This window comes from Phaenicophaeus curvirostris, chromosome 5, assembly GCF_032191515.1.
Source record: "Phaenicophaeus curvirostris isolate KB17595 chromosome 5, BPBGC_Pcur_1.0, whole genome shotgun sequence".
Classification (NCBI taxonomy): Eukaryota; Metazoa; Chordata; class Aves; order Cuculiformes; family Cuculidae; genus Phaenicophaeus; species Phaenicophaeus curvirostris.
In genome coordinates this window covers 61448729-61467975 of record NC_091396.1, presented here as the reverse complement: position 1 = coordinate 61467975, position 19247 = coordinate 61448729, and the positions used below count along the sequence as shown (strand labels likewise).

The following is a 19247-nucleotide window of genomic DNA, read 5'->3' as shown; positions in this document are numbered from 1 at the left end:
TTGAATCTGAAAGCGGTACTTGAAAAATTCAAGCGTGAAACACTTCTAGGCAAGTGAGTCCTTATAAGTCATTATACAAACTGATGTAGTTAGGCATTTTCCAGAGGTGACTGTTATTACTTTTGCTTAGTGTCCAAGTGCTTATGAATTAATTCCTGTGGCTTTGTATAGCTGCTAGTATCTCAGAACTGGACAACTTTGCTCTTTTCTGATGCCTTAGTTGAAGGAATCATTTGAAAGGTGCCATAGGCAGGGGTCTGTTGCTGTGTTGTTGTTGTTAAGGAATGATAACGGATCTACCGTTCAGAACCTTCTCCTTCTGCTTCTTGAAAGTCATGGTGTGGTAAAGTTGGGCAAGGCATTTGGCTTTTTGTAAGGGTGTAGATGGCAGTGGCAGGATGAAGAAGGGGAGAGCAGCCCTTGTGATGCCTGGCTTGGGAAGGGCCGGGGTTTAGTTGGTCCATGCAGAGTAGCTGTGTAGACCTCTTCAGTCTCACCATCATTTCCTGATGACTCTGAGGTATATGTGGGGTTCTATGGTGATAGTGCAACCTGCTATTACTAGTTAAGCTAAAGTTTCTAGTGAAAAGATTGTAAGGGAATGATAAAAACACAAGGAATATCCTACTAGTTCTGAGCTGCGTCCTCTCAAGCCAAGGGCTATCTCCAACAGCAGAACTGGAAATGGCATTTAGGAGATGCCATGGAGCCTGGCTGCTTTCTGCAGTTTGCTCATACCCCCCATGATGCACAGCTGGGAGAGTCTCAGGGACACATCCCCATCCCTGTCTGTTTCCTTTAGTATCTATCTATAGACCACCACTCTGGGAATTTATCTGATTCCTCTCTGACCCTGCTGATGCTCTGCCTCCATGCTTTCTGTGTCAGCAGGTTCCACAAGTTCACTATCTCAGTGCAAAGAACTATTTCCTTTCTTTCAGCTTAGCCACCACATCCATGACACTGTCAACCTCAATCAGATCCCTCTCAGCTCTTCCCTCTACAAACCAGATTCTCAGCTGTTTTCATCTTTCCTTCTAAGGCAGCTGCTCCATCTGCTTTGACCATTTACTTGCTCACCTGTGTTATTTCCCTTATCCCACTACTACAGTTTTGAGATGCAGGACTAGGATGGCACCAGGCACTCAGTATGTGGACTCTCTCCTTCTTGTCAGCTCCCTGCCTGGTGATTTCCAAAATTGGTTTGCTGGTTATTTTTCTTTTTGGCTGCTGCTATATCTTAAAGTGGTGATTTCAAGGATGTTTCGATCTTCTGAGTTGTAACTGCAAGTTTTGGGTTAGCATCATTTAGGTATAGTTTAGATTATTTTTCCCTAAATACACGATCTTATCTATGTCAAATCTCACCTGGCACTTCTTTGCCCACTCACGTTTGGGAAGTTATTCTGGAATTCCTCATCAAGTGGAATTTGGCCACTTGAAAGAGCTTTAGGACATCTGCAGAGTTGGAGATTTCACCCCAGTCCTGGTTAATCATGACTGTCCCTGCATCTCGGTTACATGGTTTCCATGTGGGGAGTAAACAGCAGGTCAGGAGGGAACAACCATAAGGAAACAAGAGCAGTATCTGTACAGTTCTATTCCATAATTTGGAAGCTTAATGTTTTTCAACAGTGATCACATAGTCAGAGCTGTCCCTGTGTTTGTGAACTCAATGCTGCTTCATGATCTTGCCTGTAATTGAACCTTGTTCTGTAGATTTGGGTGTACTAAAGACTCAGTTTTTCCTTCATATGAGGGCTTGTAGCTCTTCAAGCAAGATACTAGTCAGTGGGTGCCTTGCCTGTGGTAGCTGTCAGGCAAATTGATCCCGAGGGATGTTGTCTTTAAAGTAGTTACATCTAAGATGTAAGCAGTTCAAGCGTGATTGAAATAGAAATTAGGTATCTCTGTCCACCTTTGCCTTTATTTGCTGACATTTTTATGTCAATCATTATAACAATATAATGATTATAATAAAGTGGTAAGACCACTTTGGGAAAGTTCTTTGGGATATGGTGATTCAATTTTGCTGATTGGAGAGTACTCAAGGCACAGTGAAATTTTGGTTGAGTTGCCTAAAGTTATTGAGAAATTTTGTGGTGGAGTCAGGAAGGCAACGCAAGTTCTCCCAGTTCAAAGCTCTGTACATGTCCTGTATTTCATTGGTCCTAGAGATACATTGGGCTTGTAGAAGTCAGTCCTAATGGAAAAGCATTTGTCTTGTAGGAAACTCAATCCTAAGCTGTCAAAAATTTGCATTATTATGAGCTTGTTAATGACTTCCTTTGCTTGCTCATATCAGCCTGTGACAAAAAGCAGGGATTCAACTGTATATTTACCCACTTGAATAAACAATTCATTTTTAATTTTGACCGCAATGGTAAATTAAAACACTCTGAGTGGAACACAGCTATATATTTTTGGCTTTGGAGGTTGTAACTATTGTAATACATATCAGCAGGGAGGGCTCTGGGGAACACTTTCTGTTGTTTTCCTGGAGGCATTCGAAGAAACAGTTCCTCTACTCTGGCTGTTTTAAACCCACTGCATGTGAAAAGTCCCCATCTGAGAGTGTTCATGTGCAGCAGATCTATGACTTCCTTGATAGCCCTTTCTCACGTACTCCTCACTTTCCAAGTTGAAGGTTTACATGTGCAGATAGGATGGTGATGTTTGTGTGACTGATGGTCAGATAGCTGCAAAGAAGGAAAAAAACCCAAACCATCACTTGCTGCCTCTTTCGGTACCACTGTCCCGAGGGGCTAAAATGTGAAGTAATTGGTCCACTGCTGGCTGGTGTCATTATTGTGCCACTTGAGTCTTGGCTGCAGAGACCTTCCAGCCTGGGGATATAGGCAGGCTGAAGGAGGGACAGGCATTTTGTAGAAGAAGGTGGCCTGCCCAAGACCTGCACAAACCCTTAATTTCTTAGGGAACAAGGAGCATAGTTCAGGATAGATCTTGGCCAAGGTGAGATCAGGAGCCCTGGTTAGAGTGGAACAAGCTGCCTCTTCTTTGTCATTGTTCTGCCACAGGCATCAGCTCTGGATGCAGCTGGACACGTGTGTTCTGCAGCTAAAGGATGAGGTCCTCACTGTGCTTGAAGCACAGAGGGCTAGTGATTTTTGATGGTGAAGATCCATCCCATTAATCTGTCTCAGTAATTCAGATATTAATCCAAAAAGCAAGGGTCCTGTAGTTGTCTTTGGATCTCCTATATCACTTGCCAGTCTGACAGCAGGTGAGCCCTCCTTTTTCTATTTGATTTCACTTCTTTGTGATTTTTCTCCTTCTGTCTCCTCTTCATAGTAAGTTGGGCATTAGCAGCTCTTACAGCTGAAAATCTGTATTTTCAGTTACTATACTCTGCATTTGAGTCACACTGGACTTGAGATGCATGCAAGTATAAAACTACAGGTTTAGGCCATTCTTGTTGCCACATTGCAGCTGCAGGATATAAAATGACTACAATAGTGTATTGTAGTTATAAAATGCCCTAGTTATTTTATAATGAGCCCCAGCAGAAACATTGTCAAAAGGCAGTAAAAAGTTTATCCAGAACATGTTTTACTTCAGCCTGGCATACACTGCACAGTTAACTTTACGTAATGCTAGGCAATTGGAGGAGGAGACAATTCACATAGAAGATGTATGCAGGATTTATCCATGCTTACGGGAAGGAAGGGTTTATAGTGTAGCATTATCCAGGTGGATTTACGTCACATTTGTTCCAGTTAGTGTAGTAGGTCATAAGAGTCTTAGCATGAATCATTTAGGGGGAAAATTATTGGTTTATCATATAGAAACAGTAGACTTAATACATTGCAAAATCATTAGATCAAACAGTCTTTACAATTTAATTGTCTGTGACGTTCTCATCTGCAAGGTTAATATAACAGGCTAAAGCAAATACTCAACATTCTGTATGCCTGCCTGCTAGTCAGAAAGAGGTAAAAACAACTTAAAGAGAAAAAAAAAGTGCTGCAGTACAGACTCAGGCTTGATTTTGCTAAAGCTTCACCTGCAATCACTGTTGAAGCCCTGGTGAACACTTTTATCATAGGACCAATTTTTTGAAATAAAATAAATGGTGTTGAGTTCTGACTCGGATTACACAGATGTGTGGTAGTTGCTTTTGTAATTTCCTCCATATCATCTATGAATCTGTTATTGACAGATATTTAGGCATCATATCTGATTACTTTCTGTTACAGCTCTATCAAAACTTCTGTTTTTCTTTTACCATAGCAGTGCAGTCCTAGGATTGATACATTTTTCTCTATTTTTTTATATGCTTACAGTTTTCTTGCCTGTCACCATGCACATATTTTTGCATGAGTTAGAGACTCATGGCTTTTTTTGATCACTGGAGAAAAGTCAATGTCCAGAGAATGGAAACATTTGGGAAACTGGAAATATTATGGCTTAGTTTTTTGGTTTGCACTTTTAAACTTTTAAAGAGCTTGTTAGGGTTGTAATTGTCCTTTAGATGGTAATGGCCTGACAGTGTACTGTGTACCTGGAAATTTAATCTATGGCCAACTTCTCTACAGTGTAATTTTGGACTAGGCTGACTTGTTTAAAGCTGGGCAGGTGTTTCCTGCTGTCTGGTCACAACAGGGAACCTGTGTGCTGCTAGTTGTGGGTGGGGCAGGGGATGCCCCTGCTCTGCCCAGCAGACCGCCCCAGCCTGAGGATGTCAGATGCCTCCATCTCTTCCTGCCTTCTCCCCAAGCCTTTGGCCATCTTAACTGAGAACAACTCATGCTGCTATTGCTTATTGTGGCCCTGCCAACCTCAGCTGCATGTGTGGGTGCTGCCAGCACATCCAACTCTGCTCCTATGTCATCGGGACGGATGCCAGTGCCAAAACCCTCCTCTGTATGATACAAACATCAATATGAAGCACTGAGATATAAGCCATTTCTGCATGTGCAAAACACCCAGTGTGATGTTTTAAAGTGTTATCCTTGCTGTGCTCTTACTGGTGTCAGTTTTCATGTAGAGAGAAGGGGTCCTGTTGAACAGTTTTAGAAATCCTTTGTTTGGGGATTAGCTCATTTCCAGAGGGTTGATAGGTTTTGTCCCCTGAACCTTTTCTTAGAAAATTAGAACAAACATTAATCTCTAGATGTGGAGGCTTCTCACACTTTAAATATTCAATGCAGTCAATAGTACTTTTGACAAGGTTGCGATTTCTGTGTTTGATCATGAGTGATTTATGATAATTTAGTAAACAGTGAAGCATAGTTCCCTCTTAGTTGCAGACTGGAGCCTTCTCCCTGGGCATACTTGTGTGCTTAAAAAAGCCATGAAAAGTTGCTTCCATTCCTCTATACAGAATTGTATTTTCCCACATACATTCTCCAGAAGAGCAGAGGTTGAGATGAGGGAGATGTATGAAGTGATTCCTCCATTTATTTTAAAAACAAAGCCTCCTTATCTTATTTGGACCCCTTCAGCAGCTGTAAGCAACACAAGCTGAAACTACGGTGTGACAAACTGGAGTGCCCAGGAGGGTCCCATAACTTGTCTTTAGTTTTCCTCAGGGTACATGACTGGGACATGACAAATTTCCTCATACCTGAGCCCTCCTCATCAGCTGAGAGATGCAGCTGTCTCAGGGACAGGCAAACATGGTTGGACTGGAAAATGCCTTCACTTTGGAAGGTGCAAACAGTCCTTGAAATTAATTCTGTACTTGGAAGAACTTGTTTTGTTCTTTTTCAGTCTCTCACCATGCAGCAAAACTGGTGTTAGTTCTGTGTTGAAGAATACTAATTGGGTTTGAAGACTCAGTGAGAAACTCACAGGTTGTGTTCTGCACTAGCTTTCTGATGATTTTATATTGCTTGTCTTACTTCACTTTTGCATCTTTTACAAGAATCAATGCCTTCTCATTGGCATTCCCTCATCCTTATTTTACATGTGCACAGAACTGAGAATAAAACTTCCAAACTTACCTAGAAATTACAGTTTGACTTTTCAAAAGTGTCTAATGTGGAAATGGCAATTTACAGGCATCCAACTTAGATGTATAGTTTTGGAAAGTATATTAACCATCTGGTATCTGAAATATCAGGGTTGTTTTGGATATTTCAAGTTAGATGCATGATAAGTCTGCAATCATTTGTGTCTTAGCAATGTAGACTTCTAAATTCTCATAGAAATAAAAAGGTGGTTAAAAAGGAATGTATGTTACACATTGCTCATATTTTTGTTAATTGTCATTAATATTTACAGGAATTGATCTGTTAGCAGACAACAGCACATGTGACAGAGGGTTATGGTCATCTTTCTTGGAGAACATATGGAAGTTTTCAAACAGTAATTTTAGCCTGCAAGTGGCTGCTGGTAGGATTTCCTTCTCTTGCTGGCCGTCACGCCACTGGCCGCTGTGCGTGTCAACCCATTGGCGTGCCAGTTTGTGAGCCCAACATACTGGCTCTAGAGTTTCTAGTTTAGACTTCTTGGTCTGTAAATTGTTAAGTCCTTAGTGAGGCAAATTGCTAAATCCATAGTGAGGAATTATTAGCAGTTTGCATTGGTTTGTGCAACTCAGAAGTTCAGATGCCATGTCAGATCTTTCCGAGTCTCCATTGTTTTCCCCATGGCATATACTTTCCATGGCTGGTATAGGTCAAGACCACACATTTGTTGCTTCAATTTGTTAACGCTCAAGTACTGCTCATATTGCTGGCGTACCATTTCTTGTGTCAGTCTTGACTACTAGCTGTGCTCGGTCACTGCCCTTTTGCTTCATGAGACGTCTGTAGTACAGAGTGAAGGGTTTGCAGAGGGTTATTCAAACGTTCCAGTTAGGCTTCTAGTGTGAGTAGCTTCACTAGGACTAAGTTAATCTGCATGAATATTCTGTGTCTCAACCTGAGATCTCTTAGGTGAACTCTATAAAAGTACTTTTTTATGTAGCAGTCTATGGAAAAGCTTTAGGCAACCACTTCATAATCCAGATAATAGTATTAATCTTTAAACAGCAGTCCTTAAAAAGACCTGGGTGCACTTTCTTGTTGACTTTGCTAGGAACTGGGAATTCAGCATTCAGCCTGTGGGAATGAGTCCAGATGAAACTCCGGACAGCCTTTCATGCAGCTAAGCACTGCTCAGCTCACAGAGTTTTCTTTTACTTCATACCTAATAATGGGGTTGCCTTAGTTCTCATGAGAAAAACTGTTTGGTTTGTGAGTGTATGAGAAAATTGAGGGTGTGTATGTAACTGGGAAGGCCCTATTACCATGTCTGCATATCTGCAGTTGTAAAACACGGTGTATGGCAGCACAAAATTTAAAATTTGGTGGCATCCCAGGAAGTACTTAATTGTGTCTGTGCTTCATTAGAAGGCTGTCTCCTTTTCTGGAATTTATTTTAGCTAATTAGTTGGAAATGTCAAAGTAGTATTTCAGATGACAGAAGCATCATATATTATCATGCATAAAGCAATTAACTCTTTTGACAAATATTTATTGTGGTGTCATCTTTAATTTAATCTTCAGTACTCCTAGACATAGAGCAGGTTTTTCCAAAAAAGGAGGCCTTCCCAGCACTGTCAATGAGAGTTTGACTGATGGGACTTAATTGAACTTGATACTGAAAGAGCTGGTGGCCTAAGCATGAAGATATTGACATGACACAATTTCGCAATACAGATGTCTGATATTTTGGCAAAATCCCAAACCAGTCCTCCCCCAACTCTGTCTCAGATACTGCAGCTGCATTATACTGCAGAAGATGCATCTCCAGTCACTCCTGTTATTCCACTGGAATGGTTGCAGGAGACAAAAATGTTGTGTGCTTGTGCTGCGGAGATAGATGATGCCGAAAACCAGGGCTGTACATATGTTTTAAAAAATCAATTTTTTTTTATTTAGTTCTTGGGGTTATTCATGTGGAAACATGTTACAAATGTGACTGGTTAGTTCCTCCTAAACAGATAGGTCTTGCAGATGATGTACTGCTGAGAAATAATTCCTGACAGTTATAACTGAACCAGATAAACAGTTCTGCCAGCTCCCAAATAACACTGTAAAACAAAAGGGTTCTGCTTATCATTTTCCATTTCTTCATGCCTGTCAAACTATTTAACTGCGCATTACCCATCACAAAAGGTCTCTCTGTTATTTTGCTTGTCTGCTGTGGTCTGTTGCAGGACCTACTGTGGTTCTGTTGTCCAGCTCTATCACTCCTCAGTCACTGCTGTATTCACCTTTGCCCTTACAAAGACACTTTCAAAGTGCCACGTGAGATTTATCTCTGTTGGGACCATTCAGCAAGCGTATTAACCTGTTCATATGTTTTCATTTTTTTCAGGCAGAAACAGCTCCAGAAAATGGACGGGATTGTCCCAGTGTTCAAATCAGGTCAGGGCAGAACAACTCTGATCCCACAGGAGCAGGTGGCTCGGCAGCCTCCCAGAGCCTAGTTACTCCAGCTGGGGTCTCGGCAGGTACCTCAGCTGCGGCTTCGTTCTTCATAAGGTAGTTTTTCACCTTTATGGTTTCTGTAAACTTCTCTTTGGTCTTCAAAAGTTTATGAAATACTGTTGAGTCTCCTTGCCATGAGTGCAGAGTGTAGCACATGATGCTGGTTGCTGAGAGGTGGAGTTAGTCACCTCGTTATGACTGTGGCTTCTTACTGCTACTGGGGAGCAGGGAAGTGACAGTGATGCCCCATTTCTCTTTCTGGAGACCTGAGCAGGAACCTCTGTTGACCAAAACCAAAGAAAATGTGTATTGGTCTTCATCTAGTCCTTAGTGGACATTTCTGCCTGTAGCAAGACTATTTCCTTGGAGCAGAAGCTGAAGTAATAAGGTAATTTTCACTCAAATATAAATAAAAAGAAGTTATACTTTTATTCAGTAGCATGGCCTATGTGTGCAAATAGAAGTTTTTTCATAGCTGGAAAAACAGTTAGAACAGTTGAAGATTTTTATTTTTTTTTTTTTTTATTAAGCAGTAGCCTAGAACAATCTTGTTTTTTCTGTTCTTGGGCCTTATAACAAAAATGATATGTTAGCTTTTTTTTATGAAATGTTTATTGTAATTAGCAATGTTGATTAAATGCAATACGCTATCAAGCAGATGGTATTTAAAACAACAAAATTCAGGGCTTTGTGCTTGCATTCCAAACTCCTTTTTTAATTCAGAACTGAACATGTTTTGAGACAATATTGAGAGACGTATGTCTGTGAATGCATTAAAGTAAATATATGCACTAAGTGAAGATTCTTCTTATTGTGTGATCATGATGGTAATTGTATTGTTTCCTTTTTCTTAATCTTTAATATGTGCCACTAAAAAAATGACATTTACTCTAAGTTACAGTCTGACCTCAGAAGGAGCTCAGCTTCCCAAGTCTTGTCTTTTAGTAGAAGTTACACGTAGTACAGTGAGTCTTATATGTATAGTGTATATATATGTATAAGTATTATACGCCTACATATCCCAGCCTGTTTGTGCACAAGAGATTGGGAAATGATTGCCCCTGGTATGATGTCTCTGTGCTAAGTGCCGCAGGTTTGAAGTTAACACAGAGAAATGGTTGCCTACAGAGGATGATTTTTAGATAGGTGTCTGAAATCAGTAGGAGTGGAGACAGAAGTTAAGACTCAGACTTTAGTTACCTAAATAAGGACAGGTGAATCCTCTCCAAAGTACCTAAACTGGACAGCAGCATAGCTTTCATTACTAATTTCATATTGTGACTATGAGCAGTCTGGTTTAGTTTGATCTAATCTGGGTTTATTTCAGTGTGAGTCTGTATGCTGTAAGCAAATGCAAAAATTATAATTTCGCTGGGGAATCCAGAAAATAAAATACCCTCTTTGGAATGAAGACAAAGAAGTTGGTGCCTAGCAATCTGAAACAGGATCCAAAATATTTTCTCACAATGATAACTTCTATCACTGGTCAGCAAATCTCAATTCTGGTTTTCATAGAATCATAGAATAACCAGGTTGGAAGAGACCCACCAGATCAGCGAGTCCAACCATTCCTATCAAACACTAAACCATGCCCCTTAGCACCTCGTCCACCCGTCCCTTAAACACCTCCAGGGAAGGTGACTCAACGACCTCCCTGGGCAGCCTGTTCCAGTACCCAATGACCCTTTCTGTGAAAAATTTTTTCCTAATGTCCAGGCTAAATCTCCCCTGGCGGAGCTTGAGGCCATTCCCTCTTGTCCTGTCCCCTGTCACCTGGGAGAAGAGGCCAGCACCCTCCTCTCTACAACCTCCTTTCAGGTAGTTGTAGAAAGCAATGAGGTCTCCCCTCAGCCTCCTCTTCTAACAACCCCAGCTCTCTCAGCTGCTCCTCGTAAGACTTGAGTTTTACTCAGATATGACAGATTCTTACTAATGATTGTTGCTAGCTTGATTCTGGACTCCAGCAGCAAGACTGCAAATGACATCATTGCACATTGGATCAGGCCCTAATAGCTTCTCATGAATCTGTCTTTGCCCCTAATGAATCAGAATTTTATGGCTTTAGCAGCTATGTGTTAGCTAAAACATTTTAAATCCCATTAGTACATTGCTTATTCCCTACTCATGTTTCCTCTATTCAAAATTGATTCTCTTCATTTTTTTTAACCAAAGAACAGGATGGTTGAAATTTTTTGTGCATAAACCACTTCTATTTCTTTTTTCTATTTTTGGAGAGGGAGACTCAAGTGAGAAATATCTTTTCTTTTAGCAGTTATCTGAATTACTTTTGTAGCATTTTCATGATCTTTCATCACATTGCCAATTAATGTATTTTAGCATTTATTTCTCAGTATTCCAGAGCCCATCTAAGAATCTTGGGTTTCCTAAAGGCGAGCATTCAAGAAACAAGTTCAGTTATGACTGTGATTAAAAACACAAATTGAAACACAGAAAATATCACAAGACCTGTGGGATAGACATCCACTGTTGATCCCTGGCAGTCATAAGTATATTGAGGAGGTCCTCAGGTGGATGCTCTTGTGTAGTCTTGGCCAGGCTTCTCCAGTACCGTTGGCATTAACCCCAGGAGAGGCTCCCTCTCCTAGAGCTCCTTCTTCTCTTACAAATCCCTGTGCCGTGGGGACCTTACTGAACAAAGATTCCACACAGGATCTTCCTCCTACCCTCAATCCATGCAGTACTCAGCATGAGGGGAGAGGGAGAGAAGGAAATCTTCAGGGTTGAGTGAGACATAGATGCTGGCAGAAAGTGTGGTGGAAGTGGCTTATCTACAAGTATTGGAATATCAACATTTTTGGTTGGTTTTGTTCAGTACTGATGGATATCAGGCTTCTTTTTTCAAGCCTTCCCAATCCTGTCTCCTTTTTCCCTTTGTACCATCCAGCCTCGAGCATGCTGAGGAAGAAAGTCATCTCTACTTGAATCCTTTGCAGCAGCATCCAGTTCATCTCTGTTCATTTAATCCTTTCTCAGCAAGCACCTAGGGATGAAAGAGAAGTCTTAGCACTACTGTTATGTTGTAGTCCCTATTCATTGTATTTGTTGTATCTTTCCTTATTACATTTCTCTCCTTGGCCTCTTAAACTGTGAAGTTCATACAAGGCCAGGTGTTACGTGCATTGTACAGGACCTAGAACATTTTATTCCTTGTTCTCTACTGGAGTAAACGCAACCAGTATATTGAGAATCATACACATTTATTTGCCCTCTCTTTGACCAAATCTACCGAGTACCTCCATCTTTTTCAGCCCTTTTGTAAAAGGGTCTGTGATTGGGACTTTAGCTTGGGAAAAGGTCTGCTTTGTCATAGAAATAAAGTAGCTAGGCAAAAACATGCAAGTGTATTAACATTTGGTGTACTGGGATGCAGGGTTAGTTACTTTTGGAGAAAAAGCCTTCATCAGGTGCTGGTGGAAACTGCATCTGTGATTTATTTAGCAGCAACGATGCAAGATACAGATTTTTTTTCACATGAATAAAGAATCCCAGTCTTGTTCTTCATGGAACACGCTAAAACTGCTGCGTCTATGTGGTGAAATAATACCCTTTGACTCTTGCTTGTGAGCTGTCTTGTGCCTGCGAAGGGAGAGGGACTGCGCAATTCTTTTTGGTTGGCTGGTTGATTGGTTTGTTTGTTGGTTTGTTTTTTACTCTAGTTTGTTCCTTGGTGAAAGTCATAGCTTTGTGTTTGTAAGGTCACAAGCTCAAAGGACCGTACAGAGAGTTCATGTCCTCACCTGGAAAATAATATCTAAGAGATGCAGCAAAATGTTTACCTGGTGATAAGAGCTACCCTGTGTTAAAACGAATATTTTTAAGATAGTCTTTGCAGTGAGTGCATTGATTTTGTTAAGCTTATGTGCAACCCAAATCTACATATTCATCCAAAGCTCTTTCTCATTTGAATGTCATATTTAATTTCTTCAAGCTTAATTATGTTCTGCTTTTCAAAAAAAAAAAAGTATTTTATTCATTACCTAGAAATGCAGAGTGTCTAGCATGGAAGTGCTAAGTATTCAAAATCAAAGACAAATATTAGAGCATGCAGACAGAAGCATATTAAGAAATTAAATCAGTTTTAAGCTTTTTTCCTCACTCTGATCTGTCACAGAAGGAAAGCTTTGATTAACATCTGACTGTGTCACACAAGCAAATTGCCAGACATTACTCAGTGGTCATGTTACCAAAGGACCAGAAGATTTAGCAGAAAATGCAGCTTCTCAATAGATCACTGACAGAATAAGAAAGCTGGAGCAAAATGCCCAGTTCAGGGGCATGGATGTCTGTGAAGAGGCTCCCTGTTTACCCTTACAATGCAGAAGTTTAATCTTGCATTCTTCAAATCTAAGAAGAATGCAGCTAGGTTTTGTCCCTTGGTGTTGCATGAGCCATACCTTGCTTAGTGCTCTGCTCTTAATACCCTTTCCCAGTTTTGTGGGGTTTTTTAGTTGTTTTTTTTTTGTTTGGTTTTGTTGGTTTTTTTTCAGAAGGAACCTGAACAAGATTTATATTTCTAAGTGAAAATACTAGAGGTAGTAGTCCCCTTCTACTCTACAGAAGGTAGAGGACCCTTCTGTGGGGACTATGCTTGCAACTAAGTAAATATTGGCTTATTGTGATATAAAGCTGTAATAAGCTGTGGGGTTTTGTGTCACCTGGACAGCTAGGGAAGAGAGGAAATGATGTTTCCAAGAACAGGCAGGAAAAGTGCAGCGAGGAAGAGGAGGGCAATAGGTTATCTACCAAAAAAGAAAATGTCACTCCCTTGGGAAAAAAAAATTGAGACCTCTGAGAAATCAGAGCTATCACCATTTATGTGCCATTTCTACCTGTTGGTGGCTGGTGAGCACGGTGGCAGCACTGCCTGTGCTGCTGGGTTGGGGTATGGTGTTTCAGTGAGAGCAAAGATGTCTGGCCTTGGTGCACAGAGGCGAGCTGGAAGGAAGGTTTGAGCAGTTGCAGGGCAGCTAGGAGGAATCAAACCTGTTTAGAAGAAAACATGTATAAAAGCAAGCAACCATAAGTAACGTTGCGCAGAAGAAAATGTATGAAGTCCTTCTTCTTAAATTTTACTCTTGTTTGATGTCAGGTTATTGTCACATCTTTTCATACTGGTTTAGTCACAAGATTGCACTTGCCTTCGAAGCAGAGAAATAGCTGTATAGTTGCAGCTACTGTTTCTTGCATCCACTTGCTTTTATTTGATCCAAGCATAGCACTCATTCGTTTTCAGGTTTCTAAATTATCTGCAGTGATGCTGGGCTTTGCTAGGTTAAAACCATTTAAGTTAATAAATCTGGAGAAACACAGCAGTGACTCACACCCATTATCTTTCCACTTGTCATATTGCTGCATGTTTGGGAAAGCTGTGTCAAGTTAGACATGATACAAAACATTACACATGATAGGCTTTTTACAAGCAGCTTTTCTTAACAAGATATATAGTCTCTGAGTAATGTAGTTACACATCTTAAGAGTTAAAATAAGCATAGTAGTCTTTTTCTAGATTCATGATGTTCCATCATATTTTAATGCCCACAAGTTGTGGATTAAAGAATCTAATTATTCACTAATGAGCAGTAATGGTACATATAAACTAAGGGTCACTATCCTATTACAGGCACCTGATGGTTCACTGATAAGCATTTGGTCATTAGATTGACCATAAAATATAGTCAATAATTGAGGTTACTCATAGAGCAGACACCTTATCAGTTTTAGGCATGGTGGGACAGCTTGTCAGTACTCTGTGTACTGATTGTGCTGTGACTGAGCATATGATTAGGGTATTGAAGCAGTCTGTATCTAATGAAACTGCAGGAAAGGCATAGCAATATTACCACAACCACTAAATGACTAATGTGTTTTTGTTCCAAGCCTCAGACACTTCAATTAGTTCCAATAAACTCTGATCTAGTGTAGCGGTAGGCAGAGAATTCAGATATTTTGTATACAAGCTTTCATTACACTACTCAAAATTTGTAACGTTTTGGGGACAGATGAAATCTATGTGGCTTTGAATGAAAAATGATGGAAATAATAAAGGCTGTCATTACCATTTTTACTTCATTTTTTCATTTTATTTTTGCATTTACATTTTACATTTAGAATACTTTCTGAGACAATGCCTAGTGCACGATTTAAAAGATGAAGCTGACAGCAGCAAATTAGATGTCTACGTAGTGTGTTTTAAGGTTTATTCATGCATTTCATGTAGGCTTGTGCATATAGATCTAAACTTAGAATGTGTTTCTTAGCGTTTTATACCATATGGAACATTAATCAAATAGTCTAGTTCTTGAAGGCTTTCATAGAGGTATTGATTTTACTGTGCTTCAAACTGTTGCTGAGAAAATAACCTGAGAACCTATTCTTTTATGGTTTTTTTCCATGAGAGTCCCTTAACTTCCATAAATTATTTAATATGGTGAAGGATGCAAAATGCCTTTTGTCTTTCTGAACTGCTGTTCAAGCTTCTGTGATGTGACCTTGGAAAGTAACCATAGAAACATGTTAAAAGCATCAACTGAAAATCAGTAGTTTGGTTTGACAGTGATGCAAATTCTGTGAAAGAAGATTATGATGTATTAGGAACACTTGAGGCATATATTACTGCTAACCTGTTAAACCTGATTATTCCATGACTGTCAGTACTTTCAGAATTTAATGCAGGGGAAAAAAAGCACAAAAAATGAAACATACATTTTTTTTAAGTTGCCATGTTTAAGATGTTTTTAGCTAAATCACTTCAGTCTGTCATTCTCTGCCCTGTTAAAAGCAAGAATTATATTTCTGCTAAGCTTATAATATAGTTCACCAGCTCTCTGTATGTAATAGTTGTAAACTTTTGCCCTGTACCCTGCTGAGATGCACTGGTATGCTGGCTTTGTGCAGAGCTGGCACAATTTAAATCTCTTCAACAGGTAAAGTGGATAACTGCATTATGAATAAGTAGTAGTTCACCAAAAGGTGACGAAAATGTGTGTCATTGGATCCTGAGTTAGACCTTTTTGTGCTGACCTGTAGTAGTTAACCTAGTCTGTGAGGCTGAAACAGAAGTGCTTGCTATAGTTACAGGTAACTATACTAAATGCTTGGTGAATGATGTGTCAAGGGAAAAAGTGGAGTCCCTTGTTAAAGCTTCCTCATTAAGCATAACCCATGCCTAAGAAATCCTGTGTTGAGGTGATGTGTGAAAATTAAATTTGAATTAATTACCTAGGAAAATGGGGTACCAGCTCTTCCTAATTAAGACTGCCTTTCTGGCAGATATATCCAAAACCCATGCATGATTTGTCCCTATTTTGCAGTGTCAAAGCAGTATCACAGGAGCTGTGGGGCTCTTCAGGGATGTGATGACTCGCTGGCATTAATGCAGCTCAACATCCTCTCAGTGCATCAACCCTTCTTTGTTAAATGCCTCACAATGTACCATTTTCTCTTGCAACCCTTTGGCCACTGTTGGAAGCTGGTTAGGAAGGGTGGCTGAGCAATCTGCGGCTTAGGGGAGAGCTACAGATGTGCAGATGAAGTGGAGCATCCAGCTGTTTCAGGGGGAGACGGACATATAATTAACCTTTTCCCCTTAATGAATCTTGCCTTTGAATCTAGATGGCTGGAGCAGCCCAGTCCCTGCAGTGTCCTCCCCACTGCATGGTGCTGGAGAGGGGGATGCCTTCCCTGGCCTCTTTTGCCTTTCTACATGGAGCTAGGGAGAGCAAGAAAGCCCTCATGCAGATGTGCAAATGAAGTTAGCACTGGTACCACTGAAGGGCTTGCCTCATCTTGCTGGTGCCGTGCTGTGGTTGCTGGAATGTGGTTGCTAGTTGTCCCTGGAGAATAAACATAACCTATGTGTAGCCTGGTGCTATGTGTGGACAGGAGACAGGGAGGCAGGGTGTGTGGCATTGTGCAGGATCTTATATCATCTTAGGGCAGCTTAAGCTTTCCTAGTTGCTGTGGCAGCATAATACTGTCTATAATTAAGGACAAACAAAACGGTGTATGTTTTAGGTATATCTCACTTTGCATTAGCCTGTAAGGAGGATAAACTAGAAGATAAGTCTGAATTTAGTAGGCTTTGTTCTTGGAAACAGAAATGACTCTCAAGGCAGCATGTTTAAGAGCAGAACATCATTACTGGTATGATTGCTAATACTGATCATACATTCACACAGTGCTTTGTCAGCATATTGTAAGCCATACTCCTTGCTATGAAGAGCTCATCTGTGATGACTATGAGACTGATGGGATGGACAGAGATGGGACACGGAGCTGTAGTTCAGCAAAGGGAGAAGGTAAAGAAATTGGAGTAGCTGAGAGGAGAGGGAAAGTAGAATTTTGGACATGGGCATGGTGTAGTTACAACACTGCTGAAAGCGTGAAAAAATTCCCAAAGGTCAATAGATCTGTGATCAGGATATGGCTATTCACTTAGAGTGGGAAAGCAATGAATGAACAGCCAAGGTGGAGAGCCTGTGATGAGGGTTTCAGAGAGCCTCAAAGAGAATTGGCTGGGAGAGTGGTGGAGACCAGGTGAAGCAGCATTGGGCATCTAGGAGTCATTGCTGTGGAAGATGAAGGTCCCCTGTATAGAGGGTTAGAGATCATGATATGAACCAGAGGGATCGTGCAAGGCATTAGTGTCAGAGGTGTTTGGAAGGAGAAGCCTTTCTTGTATGGCATGGGCCACAGGGTTTGTGTGAGAGTAGGTTGGGCTATGCTGGAGGTGGCAAAATGAGGAAAGGAGGGAGCCTTGTGCCAACCAGACTGGCAGGAAGTATAAAAAGGATGAGGCATTAAAAGAGGGGGGGAAAAACAGATTTAGTGTTGTGGGGATCTCATTGTGAGGTCGGCATGTTGGAGAGGATGTTCTAGGTCTTTACGCCAGCTTTGTAGTGAAAGTGGAATTGGGGTACAACAAAACCCTTGTGTTGTTTCACTCTGACCAGATGCCTAGAAATCTTTATTGTGTGAAGCTACTCCTGGGGAGGGCTGATTATTGTCAGCCTGAGTGTCTTGGTGGGTAGGAGGTTTTGGAGGACCTGAAGGAGCACCCCCTGCCTCAGAGGTGCGGCAACTTTTTGAGCTGCTTTAGGTGATTCAGTGGAGACTACTGCAGCAGCAGTTGGCTCTTGGGCTAACTCTATATTCCAAGATGTTCGTGATGCCCAGGAGGAAGAAGAGAGCAGAAGAAATTAGAACAGATATGTCATGGATATGTCAGGAGAATCTGTGCCTTCAGAGCCACCCAAGTTTGAATTTATTTGTGTGAGTAAACAGTGGTCAGTGGAAGGGATTTTAAGCTGGGGAATAATCTGAAGTATTTATGGATAATCTTGACTGGAGTCATGCGGATATTTCTTCCTACTTTATCCTGTCTCTGATCTTCTGCTTTCCTGAACCTAATGTTTTCTCCTGTAATTTAAGGATTTCTCATGCAATCCCTTCTGTTCTTTCTTGTTCATTTAGAGCTGAATGCACCTGATTTATTCTATTTTCCTGAATACGTGGAATCTCGCTGTTGTCTAGCTACCAGTGTCTCTTTCCCTTTCATTCTTCTTCCCTTCATTCTGTCCTTCCTGGCTTGTCAAGAGGAGCCCTTTTCTCACTCTTCTTCCTCACTCCCCCAACCCTGGCCCCATAGCCTTCCTAGTCTGCCTGCCTTTTTCGGTTCCTGGATTCCTGAACACCAGTGCTTGCTCCAACTCTGTTATTTGGGGCTCCTCAGCTTGGCAGCAGTGGCAGCTGTGCTGGTGGTTTTCCTGCAGTGGGAACAGAGCATTCCGTAGGTAAAATGATAATGGTGACTTTCCTGTGTGAATGTAATTTGACAGTATGCACCTGTTTTGCAGCTTTAGAAGTGACTTCCAGGCTCTTCTGATAATGTATTTAACTGTTTGAATACCTAGTTGAGATGGGCAGATTTAGCAGGCAAAGTAGTAAAATCAGACTGATAGTTAATTGAATTTTTAGTTCTCACAGCTGACTTGCACTCGAATACTCAGTTTACTGTGTGCAGGGTGTGATTTGTAGGGCCGTTGGACTTTCAAGTGACACTGTCTCTATTCTGAGCTAGACAGCTCTGCTTACTTGCGCTCATGGCAAAATAAGACATCCCACATTACCATTTGTAACAAAAATTAAGTGTCAAGCCAAAATAACGAACCAGCACTATAGCTGCAGTGCTTGATCAACTGCAGGATTACTCTGAAGGTACTTTTTAAGTTCTCTGTGGAATAGCAGTGAATTCTGGCTTTCTAAAACTTCCCTCATCCTTCCTGCTGAGAGGATGGAAGATGTTTCTTTCAGCAGGACGTTTCAAAGGGCTTAGCAAGTACCTAGCTCAGCATCAGTTAGTGCTGCTTTGCCAGTGATGCTCTTGGGGTTGCTTTATGCTTTGTTGGACTATTTGTGTCATCAGTCTGGGAGCTCACTTATTAAGAAGCACTGCCCTGTGAAGTTCTTACTGGGAGGAAATGACTCAGTGGAAGTTAATCAGCATAAAATGAATCTAATCTGGATGCTATTAGTGAAGTTAGTTGGAGTCCAGGGCAATCTTCAGAACATTGTTTGATAATGTGTCTTGAGCAGGTCTTCAGGAGTTGCTTGTTTCTGCTGAAATTTGAAGTTATCTGTGGGTCAAAAATGGTCAAATCTCCATTTGCAGTAATGCAAGAATATGCATCTTGCATTTTGCTGCTAAATGCTGTTTTAAATGGTGGTGCAATTTCAGCCCATTATACCTCTGAGGAGTATAATTTCAGAACTATTGTCAGTTAAATA

The 19247-nt window shown here is 40.9% G+C and overlaps 1 protein-coding gene across 2 annotated transcripts in view; it reads left to right on the top strand.

Moving 5' to 3' along the window:
- The window catches only part of KIF26A (kinesin family member 26A), a 103188-nt gene that overhangs the window by 44044 nt on the left and 39897 nt on the right, over window positions 1–19247 (top strand). For both annotated transcript variants that reach the window (XM_069858972.1, XM_069858971.1), the window contains exon 4: window positions 8329–8495. In XM_069858972.1, the coding sequence (XP_069715073.1) occupies window positions 8329–8495 (167 nt within the window). The remainder of the gene's footprint in view (window positions 1–8328; window positions 8496–19247) is intronic.